This window comes from Panthera onca, chromosome B1, assembly GCF_046562875.1.
Source record: "Panthera onca isolate mPanOnc1 chromosome B1, mPanOnc1 haplotype 2, whole genome shotgun sequence".
Taxonomy (NCBI): domain Eukaryota; kingdom Metazoa; phylum Chordata; class Mammalia; order Carnivora; family Felidae; genus Panthera; species Panthera onca.
In genome coordinates, this window is record NC_138342.1 from 89,344,849 (window position 1) to 89,360,599 (window position 15,751).

The window sequence follows — 15,751 nt, forward strand, 5'->3', positions numbered from 1 at the left end:
CCTTGGATCATCTCATGGTGATGTCATCCAAAGGATTCCTAACCCAACTGTAAAATCAGATCAAGTAAGTCCATTTGAACTCTGAGAATCTATGATTCTATGAAAGTTTTTATCATAAGCAAAGCACAAAGAAATTTGAATTCCATTTTTGAAGGAAAAAATTTAATATATTTTATCTTATTATACATTTTCCCTAAATTACAAAGTCAATAGCTGCAAATATATTCTGCTACAAAGCTTTCTGTAAGAAATATCTCTATAAGAAAATACATCTCATTAACATTTCCTGTAAATAAATTACTTCAAATAATAATTTTGGGATGTACATAAGGGAAATAATGCAAAAACCAGATTGTAGATGTAATTGCTATATAGGAAATGTTTGACTGAAATGTTCCATTTTTCACGTTGCCAAGCTTATAGAAACCCGTTTGTACAGACTTTGGTTCTTGGATAGATCAGCTTATAATTTTTGTTTTAGCAGACATGTGGGGAAAATGTAAATCTTAATCACCCTAGTAAGTGTGTATGGGAAGCTGAAATTTTTAATAGATATGCAGACTCAGATTCAATTTCTACTGAGAAAACTTGAATTTGAGACTGCAGAAGGGGTTGAAGTAAAAGAAAATTAAGGAGTGACTTTCAGTCTATAAAAGAAAAGGTCAAAAGTAACAACTATAAGATAACATTTTTGCTTTATGCTCTAGACATAATATTTAGAACTGAGTAAAGTAAAAAAGTGATAAAATGGTTTCAAAGAATTTCGAGACTGTGGTTCCTATAGGTTAGCAATATGTAGATTTTACAAGTTATTCCATTTATATTTTTAATTTCAGTGGCTGCAGAAAACGGAAACACTATCTTTGGCAAAAAACAGCTATTGCAGACAGAAACTGGTACAGAAATTTCAGATGGTGCCATTGGCAAGTTAGAAGCTTATCAAGGGCAATGGAACCTCACTATACTAATCTGCATTGGGAATCCATTTCATGAGACCTCCTATTATTTTAGGACCTCAAAAATATAAAATAAATACTCTGAGGTCAATTAGCAACCTACACAGAATTCATCTGCATAGTAAATATTGTGATAGCAAACCCCATGGAAAACTTCCATTTAGGTTGTGTGGCTTTGGGCTTCAAATATGAATAGTCAGTTTTGTGCTTCAGATGTATGATCAACATGTTGTCAAAACCTCAGTATTTGCCATTTTTTTTCCATTTCCTTTGTGTACTTCTGTCCAGGGCAAATATAGATCAAGTTTCTATTATCAGCTTTAGCCAACTATACTGCAGCATGTGTAAAGAATAAATGTATTTATCAGTCTAATTCTATCAAACATAGGGAATGCCAAAGCTTCAAAAAATAACAATTAGCATTGATTCTGTATTTTGGACACCTTGAAAATTTTTGCAAACTATGAAATTCTGCTCGGTACTATTCACAATTAATCAGGATAGTTTGGAAAATGAAATATATTCAGGGTAGGAATTACATACAATCAAGAAAGATACAATGTCATTCTTTTAGAATGTGAGTGCACTCTTTTTGTCTTCTACTGGTTCTTACTAATTACTGATGCAATTAAATATTTGAAAAACGTAAATAAACAGTTTGAAGAAAAACAAGTTTGGTTTTTCCTAAAGGCCTTCATAAAGGACTTGCAATTATTTTGAAATTATTTGGAAAATACTGACTTTTTTTTCTTATCTACCAAGGCCTTTCACTGAGCAGTAGAAGTAGTGTTCCAAACTAAAAGGTGATTCTGTGTTGCAAATTAACTATGTTCCAGGACTTCGTTTCCTATTTAACAACTCTTTTTACATAAGAGCCTATTGTATGCCAAGGTATACAGGGACTATTTTGTTAAACTATAACTTTGAACTAGAAATATGGCTTTTAGGTTATTTCTATAGGCAATCACCAATCTGAAGGAAACCAATCCTCCAGCACAACCTAAACTCTGGGAAAGTCACATGGTATCCGTAATTTTCACCGTGTGCTTTTTTCAGTAATAGCATCTTCACAAATGTGTACATTATTTACATAAACAAGTTGCATAATGGAAACACATTGGTTGTACTACATTTGTCACCCTTTCTAATCTGCTTATCCTCTTTTCCTTTTTCTCTCTCTCTGTGAGCTCTATATTCTTAATCACATTCCTTATTTTTTAGCCATTCTTCTAAGATCCAAATCCTATTTTCCACCATGCTGTAATGCATTAAATACACAGATTCACAGTCTGCTAGCATTGATTCTCCTCAGAGGTGATCATATTTTCTGACACACGTGGAGTCTGGCTTTGGAGGAGTAGGTGGCATCTTTCCATACTTTACATGACAGGCCCTTTGCGCAGTCACACCGCTGGAAAATTTCCAGCCCGTGAGAACCCTTCTTGCGCTGTTTGGTACAGACTTCCCCCTGATGGAGCACCGGTTTGCATATTTTGGTCCAGAAGTGACGAGCACAGCAAAACCCTTCAATGCAGTCTGAAGATCGTAGGCAGGGGTCTCCTTCATGCCCTACAGAGATGATGACCAAAAGATATTATCATCACACTTGAGAAAAAAGTTCTACTTGTCACTCAGAAGCACATAAGATATTTGTGCTTGTACTTCCCTCCATGAAGTTATCGTTACTATGGAAAGTCTTGGATTCATATCAATCGGGTGTCTCTCTAATCATGTCAATCCATTATCATTCATTTTGATTATTTGCTGTCTGCATATCAAGTTCTATGAATAGCTAGGACTTTACTTTGGCATGGTCTGCTTTTAGATATTCCCCTGATCATGTCTGTTGGTTTTTTATTTTAACTAGGTAAGTGAAAAATAAGTAAATAAAAAAAAAAGTGCTTTCAAAGTAATTAATTTGATACCTTCCTGGAAATATAAATAAACTGATTCAAGGAGAAAGCTGAGATTCTCAGGAACTCCTACAACCATGTATCAATGTCTAGCCAGCAAACAGAAACTTAAAATATAAGGTGTTTAACGCAGAGAACCAGACATACAGGTAGTGAGTGGCAAGGCTAAGAAGCACCAGAGGATGGTAAAGCAACAGAGCAGGAAACCACTTCCACATATAGGCTGGAGGGTGCGAAGGAGAAGGTCATGTCAGAATCTGGAATCTGCAATCACTAGCTATGACTAGAATCCCAACAGGCCCACCTGGCAGGGGCTGAAGCCCCAGGGAAATACAGTTCTGCCAGAAACATCACCTGAAGCAGGCTTAGCATGTTGGCTTTTTTCTTTCCCTGCTTCTCTCCCACAGCCAAACCCGCATGGCCAGAAGCCACCTGACAGGGAGCCTAGAACATGCAGTCTATAAAGAGCTGTGATACAGAGTGGAGTAGTGAAAGGACAGACAGCCCCAAGGTCAACCAAGAACGCTTCATTAAAAACATATGGAAGAACAAATCTGGATATTTAACTCAGAAAAATGACTAAGTCAGCAAAGAGCAAACACACATATCACAGTTGGGTTGCCAATAAACTTCTCTGTAATTTTGCCAGATTGTAAATATTTTAGGCTTTTTTAGGCTATGTGATCTGTCACTCCTCAATTCTGCTACATATCAGAAAAGCAAATATAAGTAATGCCTAAATGAATAGGCAAGGCTGTGTTCCAATAAAACATTATTTACAACAAAAGGCAGCAGGACAGATTTGGCTCACAGGCCATGATGTGCCAATCCTGGTCTAAAGGATTATCTGTCAGCCCAGATATAACCAATCCCCCTCTGTGATATGGACACAACTCGCTAGCCATTGTCATAAGAGTTCTTCCTAGTTGCCACCAGAAAATTACACATAAGGGGTGCTTGGGTTGCTCAGTCAGTTAAATGTCTGACTCATGATTTCTGCTCAGGTCATGATCTCATGGTTTTTAGGGCTGAGCCCCGCATGGGGCTCTGCGCTGACAGTGCAGAGCCTGCTTGGGATTCTCTCTCTCTCTCTCTCTCTCTCTCTCTCTGCCCTTCCTCCATTTATGGGCACACGTGCATGCATTCTTTCTCTCTCTCTCTCTCTCTCTCTCTCTCTCAAAATAAACTTTAAAAAAGAAGAAAATTATACATAAAACTATATAAAAATATTAGTAAATTTGAAACTGTACTGTGACATAGATATCTGTTGGAATAATGAAGGATATTCATGTAATAACAGATGTATGTGAATTTGGTGGAATAGAAATAGGAGATTGGGTAAAGGACGTAGGTCTTCAGAGAATTATAGACAGAGGATAATTGAAGAGGAGTTGTTCATCTCCTTATCACTATCCATGTCAACAATAATATTCCAGGTCTAATAGGTCAGATACTTTATGGAATACTAGCTCCTCTGGGCATGCAAATGTGGGGAAATTGTTTTGTAGTCAAGAAATATGGGGAAATAGAGTGTTTAAAAATTTAATCAGTTTTCCTCATTGCTGGACTTCTGAGAGCCTTCAATATACCAATATTTATTATATAAAATTCTCAAAATGGGAATATGCATTATTACAAACCCTTTTATTCAAAGAAGGTCTTAACAGAGTAATGCTCCACACTTGTTAAATGTGTCCTTTAAAAATAGACATGTTTCATGCCTTTAAATTTTTACTATTAGTATTTAAGTTTAATAATTTCATGCTTTCAAATTTTACTGTTAGTGATTAGGCTTCCCAAATATTTTGATACAAGTAAGGGGAATTTTATGACCATACATAATTCCACTAGAAACCAATGATTTTTGATAAGTTGGTTTATGAATAGTATAATATGTGGTTGTGTATTGAAATAAAATTTCTGTAAAGGTGAGAAAAAGATACAAAAGACTAGGGATTTAATCATATGACAGCAAACATTTAAAGGCAGGACTGTTTAGAAAATGGCATGATTGATCAGGGTGCTGTAGTTATTTTACTATGCATTTTCTAACAATTTAAGATCTCTTAGAAACCTGCAGGATCCTCATAATTAAGAATAAATTAAGAATTCAGTTAAATTTTGCCAATAAAGTATCTTCCTTGTATTTTTTTTCTAAAATCAAAGCAATGAATTACCTATATTTTAACTTTACTACTTTTAAAAACAAGAAAAAGTAAATGTACAACTACAGATAGCCTACCTTTTATATGTGACATCTTAGTGTGTGGTCTTCCTAGATTCTGCCATCCCAAGTCGTGGTTTGAGTAATGACCATGGTTTCGATCTCTGTGTCGAGTGCCATCCAGAGCTGGGATGTGAGGGGTTAAGATGCTCTCAGTGACAGGGATGCAGATGCCTGGAGATGGTAGGTAAGCAGTTAGACTTCTACAATTCTATAAAGTATGGCTCCTGTCTAAGTATGATGCTGATATGAGGTATGAAGCTATATTCTGTCTCTCTTTCTCTCCTCTACTGAACCATTCATTTATTTACATAAAGATTAAATTGTATTATTTAATATGAAATAATATTAAATCATTTTGTTTGAGCTAGGCTCCCTTCATTTGAATCTTGTCTCTGTCAAGACCAAGTGACTGTGGGCAAAAATAGGAATTAAAACATTGCATTAAGTTATTGTGAATATGTGTGACGTGCTTACAATAGTGACTTAGCAAATATTAAATTAATATTAGCTATTAGTACTTTAAAAATGTCTGACCAGACATACACCTTCAGCATCCAGTTTCCTTTGTTCAATCAACAATATAATCCTAGTTTACACTGTAAACACCCTGAATGGTATGAGGCCTTTCTTCCCTTCACCTGCCCACAGTACTTCCAATAGGACTCTGTCCAGAGGTCAGGAACAAGTATAGGAAAAGGAGTATGATCATATTGTTTCACATGATTAAGTTTATGTTTATGATCACTGGCTATAATTATTTAATGATTTTATCATGTATTGTCTGTGATTCTTTATTTCATCATTAATTCTGAATTGTCTGCCTATAAATTCATGGAGATTGAGGGAAGTCATGCTCATGGAAAGGCTAGGGAATAGACTCCTGTGTTTCCTTTTGGAGGAACAAATCACTCCCTCCCTATAAGTGTGGTGCAGGGTGGAGCCTTTAAAAGAAGACACCGTGAATAGAAGAATTAAGGTATGACATGAATATGCAATTGGAAGAGGGACTCACCACTGTGTTGCTAAATCACAGCAGGTTCTTTGGTCTTTTGCATATATTCACTCGTGTTTGGTGGAATAGAATATCTAGCTATTTATATACAACACTTCAACATGGCAAATCCTAGATCACCATAAATTGTACGATATACAAAGTGATCAGAATCCAGGAAAACTAGGATTTGGAAGGTAATCCAAGTAATTGTACACATATCTAAACCATGATCCAATCCCTGCGAATTTTGAAAGACTCCTTACATTTCAGAGGCTGGCTAAGGAGAATTTGGTCTAATTTGCTAAGCAGCTCTCACATAAAAAGAAAGAGGCCTATCAACATTGAACTAGATCTTACCATTATTACAGCGGGTACCAGGACAGCACATGCCATCTCTGTGGCAGCGCTTCTTTTTTCTTCGACACACCATGCAGGCCGATGATCCTTGGTGGGGACTATGGCAGTATCTCCCAATTTCACATTCCTTATCACTGCTACAAGGGTAGGCCTGTCATAAAGTAGAACAACAACACCAAATGCAAAGTAGATTAGATCTTGTAACACTTAAAAAAACTTACTGCAACAAATCATAATGGGAAATAAATCACAATACGGTTCTCGTCAAAGGAAACATGCCCTTGTAGTAATGTTCTGAGCATAGATCCTACATAGTGACACCTTTTTGAGAACCTTATAAATACTGATTGTTGATTGTAACAAAGATAATGTTGATGCTATTCATATACTTTTGTTGACACAACTTTGGAATTGGAATTTAGATTTTGTGTTGATCAATGGAGCTTTTAAGGGTAACTTTGAGAGCTCAGAAATAGTTGTAATTGTTAAATTTTTAAAAACATTTATTTATTTTTTAGAAAGATAGACAGAGCGTGAGCAGGGAATGGGCAGAGAGAGGGAGACACAGAATCTGAAGCAGGACCCAGGCTCTGAGCTGTCAGCACAGAGACTGACTCTGGGCTGGAACTTAAAAAGGGTGAGATCACGACCTGAGCAGAAGTCGGATGCTCAACCGACTGAGCCACCCAGGCACCCCAGTTGTAATTGTTATACTACCACTGATTTAAGGCATAAATAAAACAGTCAGCCTAGCTATGCTGTTTTTTATCCACGAAATTGGATGAGGGGGAGGTTAAAAAAAGAAACAAAGGGTTGTGGTAGAAGCTAAGACATATCTTCTGCCCAGTTATAGAACAAATATATTAAGAGGGACTCCCTACAATTCCTGCCTATGAGGACCATGGCAGAGAACCACTTCCAGAACTGTTTGAGGTTATGAGCTGCTTGGCACAAGGAAATCAAGGAGCAGGGTCCTCATTCCAAATGTGGTGATGAACAGCAGGGGAGTTCCAAATGGCCAGAGAAATAAATGCTCAACCCCAATTGCAGCATGTTCTCAGGAAACAAAAAGGCAGGCTCTTTACATACAAAAACAACCCTATGGGCTACTGCACCTTCAGTGCAGAAAGGACTCTGTTCCTACATTTCTCACCAAGGGAGGTACTTAAGCAGTGCCCCATATTATCTCCCAAAGTAAAAATATAATCTCCAGTTACATATTCCTGGCCTCTTGGAAGTTTTTGGAACACTTAAAATGTCTCTGTTTGCAGAGACTGAGTTGAGAAACAGCATTGTCACACCACACATCAAACTCCCTCATATTTTGAAGCATGTTGACAGGGAGACTTATTTGTAAGTTGTTTTTCTTTTCTTTTTTGTAGTTCTTTTCTGTTTTCAGAGTCAGGCACGGTTATTTTTTTTATTGAAAAATATAAAAAGTAAAAAAGAAGCCATGTAGTTGTTTTTAAGCACACATACATGGTACAAATGTAAAAGTATGGGTAAAATTTTTATGACTCTCAAATAAGTAGTGTGATTTGAGTGCTCTGCTTATGAAATGAGGTTTGATGACCCATGTCTGTGTGAGTGGTCTATTTCTTTTCCCTTGTCTTTCTTTCTCCCTCTCTTATACTCTCTTTCTCCCCCTGCTCTTTTCCTGCTAAGTGTGGCTACAGTCAGTCCCCACGTATTTTCTGTTTAGATCTGATTCTCTTCATTTTGGCAGAGGAAATGAATGTGAAGCTGACATGAGAGTCTGAAAACTACATGTTCTATGGGAAAAATTATAACTTCAGCATTATTACAATTTACCGTTTACCCTCAAGAGAAAATAGAAAAATCATGAATTTCAAGTTGAAACTGCTTTTGAAGGATTGAACAGTGGCCATGCTTGATGCCTACATTATAAGTGGAGCCAGATAAAGCTATAAAGTGAATTTGCATATTGTTGTCCCATTCTGGATCTCCCTCATCAGCCTTAAGAGAGAATATGAATTAGGGTAAATTCAGAGTATTAGGCCATTTTTCAAAAATCCAAGACTGATGAAAACAAAACAAATGTCACTTCCCGCCTTGCCACACTCTCTCCCCGAAGCACTTTACTCCCTTCATATTTAAACCCATTAATTTTGATTGAAATACAATTCACATGTTTCTGATTCATTTACATTTATTTCATCAAATTGTTTTGCAAGAAGCATTTGATGTCTTACAAGTTTTTTTTTCCCTTCCTCAAAAATAGGACATGTTCTTTCAATGGAAATAAACATGTACCACCTAAAACATCACGTGAAATTTACAACACAAGCAACAAATCTTCAAGGGATTCTGAATATAGAATAATATTTGATTCAATTACTAAAAAAAAAGTCTATATGGTAAAAAACAAGTTGTTTGCTAAAAGTAGCAGTTCATTTATGCAGAAAATTGTGGAAGGCACATCATTAACTTCCCATTCTCAGATGGTGGGAAATGGAAAATATTTGAAATGGAAAATATTTGATGCAGATGATATTGCAAAAAGTTAAATGTACAGTAGTCCTTTATTTGAATGGGGTCACAATAAAATTCTCACAAGTTTTTCAGAGGGAAACTCAGTTGTTCTAAGAGGTAAAATATACTGGAGGATGTGTAGTTTTATTATGCATGTATATTACACCTATATATATATTATATATAAATTGGCTTTAAATAGAAATGACACAGGCAGAAAACTATGCGGAATTTTTTGTGATAAAAGATTATCATTAATGTGATGTTGCACTTGAAATGGAATCCCAGAACATAACATTAAGAGCAATTCTTTGACAATTAAAGTAAAATTTTAGTAATTGAAATTCAAGGTTATACAGCTTCTAGTATGCTTATAAAACTGCTTGCTCCAATAAACAGCCTTCAAATATAAATGAAATAAAAAAAAATGATAAGACACATTGACTGAAGCAGGCTTTTGGGAAAGCAAATAATATGGGGGCATGCCTTACCTTCTGATATCAATGTCGCCCAGCCCAGATCTCCTCAGCCATATGGTTTCCTTTGGTATAACCATTAGCAATAAAACATAGAACATGAGAAAATATGGATCTGAACCATTAATAGCAATTCTTGTATTTTCAGCCTCATACATGATTTTTCAATAAAGAGTTTGAAACAAGACTATTTTCATCTCAAGTATGAGGGCTCTGCAGCTTGCTATTGTTTTTTCTCCACATATCCCCCTTTAACATGTCTGGAAATGGTATCCTTGTAGGCAAGAGAGGAAGGGAGGTAGAATGAGGGAGAAAAAAAAGGGACGAAGGGAGAGAGGCACACGGATAAAGTAGCTACAGAGGATCCTGAAGAAGTGAGGACTGTGGCAATTAATAGACCACTAAAGGGAATTACATACATTAGTGAAAGTGCCATTCAGATACTTTTCCATAGAAAAAAATCTTTATTTTCCATTTACTTTGGACTCGGAAGGCTGTTCCTGTTTCCGTTTGTTGATGGTTTTATGACAAACAAAAAATGAATTTGAGTATCTTAGTCTAAGTTTCCATTTAACAAAAACAATAATATGCCTGCTTGTTACTTATTTTTATAAATTAACAAGAAGACTGATTTTTTTTTACCTCTATGGAAATTATTAATAGTGAATTTGTATGGCTCTTCATTTACTTGTCAAGCGAACGGTCTGAGGAACAGTGAAATTTGGTTGCATGATCATCCAGGAATACTTGCCTCCATGAAAAATCATTCCTGACTTAGTGTCAGTCACAATGAGGAGATAGATTCGTTTGAAATTCCTAATAATAGCAGGTGATAGGCCATAAATTAAGAATGTTTGAGAGCTGTCCATGATCAGGTCAAAAAGCAAAGAAGTTTTGCCCAACCCCCTTTCCAGGCTAAAAATAGAGTGTTTTCTAGTTATTATTACAGCCAGGACCTGAACTAAAACAGAGTGAACATGTTGGACACAGCTTGAAAATCAAGTCCATCAAAAATGAGCATTTCTTTTTAGTATGAAGGATTTTTTTTTTTTTTTTACATCCATTTACTCTGTGCGAATTTGGAATCATTATTTAAAATTTTAGCAATGAAGTAAAGAGAGTTTAAGTGATTTCTGCAAATAAGTCCTATGTGCTCAATAGCAGAGAATTCGGGGATTCGGGGCCTACCCTGGCTTTCAGGCCTCCCTACAAGGTGTCATGACTAAGAGCATTTACCAGTGACGGTTTAATGCACACACAGAGAAGGGGTTTTCAGTGCTGACCTGTGTGCTGAATTTAGAGATTAGAAAAATAAACTTGGCCACTTCTCTCTCTAGAAGCCTCCAAATACCAACAGCATGTCCGGGTGCAGCTGTTGGAAAGACGGAATACTGGCGGACAACACAGACAATGCCGTAAACAACATTTTCTCATTTCATTCCTTGACAACGGTTTTATGTCCACTTAAATTCAAGGTAATCAGAGTTACAAGTAAAAGCCCTTCATGTGATTAATGATAATTAAATAATATTCTAATGAACAAAATAAAACGAAATGTTAATGCATCTTATTTGAACTAATTGAGCCTGTTTTTTTTTTTTTTTCTTTCAATTATTCTCAGAACTACAAGGAAAAAATACCTGTTAATTTGAGAGTAAGATTTAGGGTTGAATTTATTCTTAGTTTTCAACAGTTGTCCATCCCTTAAAACATGCAAATGCAACAATGACATCATCAAATCCCTACGAATAATGAAATGAGAAAAAGTATCTAGGTATCTCAGCAGCACTGGCTATTGAACAGACCTTTGGCCACAACCGAAACCTTAGTTTAACTCCCAAGTTTTCAAAATAATGACATTGTTCCTGTTTAATAATGGGTAGGAAAAAAAAGTAAGGGAGAAACATCACATAGTATTCATGTGGGATGGCCACCCATCCGGATTCTTGCAAGACCGTCCCAGTTTTGTTGTTGTTGTTTTAATCGGGACAATCCTTTGTCCCCGCAAGCACTGTTTGTAACAATCGGAAGTTTTCTGGAGCCAGAAAAACATCATCAGCTGGGCGGGAAGAAGAAAGCCTGCAGGGGGACGACCCAGCTGTGGGAATGAAAAACATTTGGGGCGAGTGCATAGAAGGAGGTAGCAGCAAAGGGCTGGGGACTAGAAGGTCTGGGGTCTCAAAGGGAACTTGGCAGAAGGTTGGCAATTAACATTTAGGAAACCAGATCGGGCTGGCTCCCCACCTCCAACTCGGTTCTTAGAGAAAAGATAGTTTCCCTTGCCTAACATTCCATATGATAGCTCTCTGTTTCAATGAATATACAAGCTTTGCTACCGTTTAAGGTGGTAATTTCAAAACCAAACCTTAAAATTGCAGCTTCGGGAGATGCAGGGACATAGAACTCAAGCTGGCTAATGTACACTCGCATGGTGCATGCCAAAGGCAGTGCAATCGGATCTTTTCCTTTGTCCACAATTACCTCTAGGGGATAAGGGTGTATCTTTGAGGATTCCTGAACATAAGGCCAGGAGGATTGAGCTATATTAAATTGGAGGGGAAAAAGTTCAGAAATTTCATGATGTTCTGGATGTGTGCCATAGGTTCATTAAGGCAGCTGTTTGGGTATTCATTCAATATTCAATAGTTGTTTGTTTAGCATTTATTTATTGAACACCAGCTACAATCCAGACACAACTAGTTCTGTGATCTACAAATGTTCTGCCTGCACTATCCATAAAATAATTTTGAAAACTATGTATTCTCTCACGTGCGTAACATGTAAAATTTTTCAGCACAAGTTTAGCTAGCTTTATTAATATGACATATAATTCTAAATATTTTATAAGATGAAATTCACGGTAATGGTTAGTTTTAGAAAACATTCAGCTAAATTTTGAAATATACAAGTCATCACAACTATTTTGGATGTTCTGTATCCATAATATTCCAACCACGGCGAAGCTTCACTTTCAAAGAATTAATGACAAGACAAGGAAAGATGTATTTAGGATGCCTAATCAACCACTAAGAACATCGTTGTTAAGCCAATACTCCAAATTTTACTTTCATCTGTCATCCATAAAAGGTTTTATACTGCTGGTTAATGCAGTATATCAAGATTTGGAATGCATGACGATTTTGCCTTTCTTTCCACATAAAATGGCAAAAGACTTATTGTAAACACAGGCACATTCCCAGACAATTGTAAGGAAAAAAAAATCATGCAAGTTAAGGATATGGAAATCAATTCCCTTAAAACAATTCATGCTGTGCACACTGTGGAAAACCTTTGGGTACCTCTTCCACATATTCGTTTTAAGGCTGGGATTATTAGATATTTGGTTTTGACATAGAAGTGCAGAGCTGAGAGACTTCTGCTAATGCCTCCTGGATTATAAATTAGGAATGATGGATTTCTGCCAGTGGTCCATTAACTTCCCCAATATATTCAGAAAAATCTCACTTAAATCCTAAGAAATAATAATTCTATGAAATCAAGGCAAAGTCCTAAGTTGGGTTGCTCCACCCTGTTCTCTGAATATCATTAAGCAGAGGAGATAGAAGGGAGTTCTCTACTTGGAACACAGACCACATGTTCAACTGTAACGTGTTCATTGCTACTATTGATCAGGAGACAGGTGGGGAAAGCTAACCCTTTCCATAAGGTCTCAGCACTTAGAGAAATCTAAACCTTGTAGTCTACCTGATTTTTCTTTTGCTTGTTTTTGACCCATTTTCCTCTCATTTGGAACAGATAGGATGAAAACACTTGCATGCTCAGAAAGCAGCATCTCAGGAGTGCTTTTGCAGCAATGGTTGGAGCCCTTTATACTCCTTATATCATTATAAAGCCCTTTGTAGTTCTGTGATTGGTGGAGTATAATTGTTCTAATCAAAACAGAGGAAGAAACTACACAATTTCAAGTTTTCTTCCAAATCCAGGATTGAAGGCCTACAATATAAAATTTTCAATGTAGCCTCACACATTTTTCTGACCTCATGACCTTCAGAAAGGTAACATGGTAGGAAGAATTGTGGGGTCCTACTAGTTTGAATTATGCCCCCGCGATTGATTGTTATAAGTTACTTAACTGAGAACAGTCTCAGTTCTCTCCTAGATAAGGCAGATAGCATTTCTACCTTCAGCAGCATTTCCCTACTTACCAAATCTTTAAAATCTCACAGGGTTTCTTTAAAAACAAATTGTTCACAGACTCCTCATAGAGATTCTAATTTTGTGAATTGGATACGGTCCAGGAGCCTGTATCATTAATAAATTCTGTCCTGGTAATCATAGATACAGTAAGATAGGGAAACATTTCTCTATATACTTGTTACAAAGATTAAGGATGCTTCTTGCATATATATCATGGAGAAAATGCCTGGTCTCTATGAGATATGGACTCAATATTATCTCTGATAGACAGGGGTCTAAGCCGGGAATTGGTTCCCCGACATCACCATGAGTCTAAGTAAGAGATTCGCCGACAACAGCTACTTCCAGGCAGGTTCACCTTTACTCCTACTGCTGAGCCACTGTGCTTCGGGGTAGGCTTGAGAATTTCTGAGACTACATGAAAAAATAAAGTAACACATAACAAACATACCAGTGCACTTGGGGAGATACACAGTGTAGACTCAGAGCTATCAACACACCCGTTGTGGCTGGACTGTTTCATATCCTCATGTGGTATACACCTGTGTCTTGTTGGCAAGACGCAGCTTTGCAGTTTTCTTTGGATCTGTATCCCGCGGGTCTTTACAAAACAACTACTTTTTCTCCCCGTATCAAGTATGATAAATAGATGGATGTGTGTTCTCATTATTTCCTATTTCTGGTAGGGCATCAAATTTCCCTGTCCAGTGAAAAATCACATTCAAACTTCAAATATTGAAGTCCAGGTAGGTATGAAAACTTAACATACTTTCTTTAGGATTATAGAGTAAGTAAATGTTGATAAACATTTCTGAGCCCGAGTGTAAACGCTTGTGAATTTTAAATATTATATGGGGGCGCCTGGGTGGCTCAGTCGGTTGAGCGTCCGACTTCGGCTCAGGTCATGATCTCATGGCCCGTGAGTTTGAGCCCCGCATCCGGCTCTGTGCTGACAGCTCAGAGCCTGGAGCCTGCTTCAGATCTGTGTCTCCCTCTCTCTCTGCCCCTAACCCACTTGCATTCTGTCTCTGTCTCTCTCAAAAATAAATAAATATTAAAAAAAATTTAAATGTTACATTAGTTTGAGACATTTTTCATTTCTAAAATCATGGTTTATGAATGACGATAAAGAAATCCAGTGAAGATATATATTAATCTGTGTATACAGGTTTCTGTGTGTGCATAAGTTATTAATTGCATTTTTTCAGGAAGTACATCCAAGAAAAGCATAGCAGAATTTACCCATGGAAGGTAGGACAGAATTACTGAGAACTGAGAAGAAGAAAATTTTAGTTTCCATGTAAAGTCTTTTAAAAATTTTCTAATTTGCACATGGTGTATTATCTATTAAAATTAATACAATTTTTAAAGGAACTAATTTTAAGAGCTTTAATGTGAAGTTTCTTTTTCCTTGCTAATTTATGCCTCCTAGTTCTTGAATTAGGAAGTCTTGGAAGAGCTTGGGTTTCCTAGAGTCAGGATTTCTTCCAAGAGTATCAAGAATCCAAGCTGAAGTTTCTTGATTAAAATTTTTCTGTTTTTATTGATGTGACCTTATTAGCAGAGTCAGATCATTAATACATTTAGATTATATACACATACAAATAATCCATCGTCCCAACAATTCCTTGAGGTGATGTTTATAGTATTGTTCATTTAGTATAGAACATGCAAACTTTACATTTCTCTGTATCATTTCTCTTCCCTGCAGTCTATTCTGATTATGAGGAAACAGTTGATGAAGGCCAATAGAACTGAAAAGTTTGTTCTTTTACGGCTGGGAAGATGGGAAAAAAATCACAGCATATAATCCTCAATATTTGTTTGCAGTGAAAAGACCCAATTTCTATGTAAGAGCCACTTTAGGCTCTGTATAAATATTGATTGAAAATACAAAATATTACCATTCAAATTTAGAGTCATGAGCAAGAAGGCAGGCCTGCGTTCTATCCCTCCTGGTGTGCTGGGAGGAGAAGCAATGACTTGAGAAGAAACAGGGCCCCATGTGATTCCCCAAATGGTTGGAGCAAGAGGTTTACTTAATTGTTACAGACACAAAGATTGAATTGACTAAAAACCTTTGGATTAAAAAAGTAGGATGCAGAGGTGGTTGACAATTCTAACAAGAATTCTGCCGAAATAACTCCTCTATTTCTGCCATTTGGAAGAAAATAAAA

The 15,751-nt window shown here is 36.6% G+C and overlaps 1 protein-coding gene across 1 annotated transcript in view; it reads right to left on the reverse strand.

The window, feature by feature from the left end:
- Positions 1-1,387: 1,387 nt before the first annotated feature.
- DKK2 (dickkopf Wnt signaling pathway inhibitor 2) overlaps positions 1,388-15,751 on the reverse strand; it is a 108,176-nt gene continuing 93,812 nt past the window's right edge. Inside the window, exons 2-4 of the mRNA XM_060654488.3 lie at positions 6,448-6,598; positions 5,112-5,267; positions 1,388-2,525 (exon numbers count right to left, since the gene is read on the reverse strand). Coding sequence (XP_060510471.1) covers positions 2,275-2,525; positions 5,112-5,267; positions 6,448-6,598 — 558 coding nt within the window. The 3' untranslated portion in view covers positions 1,388-2,274. The remainder of the gene's footprint in view (positions 2,526-5,111; positions 5,268-6,447; positions 6,599-15,751) is intronic.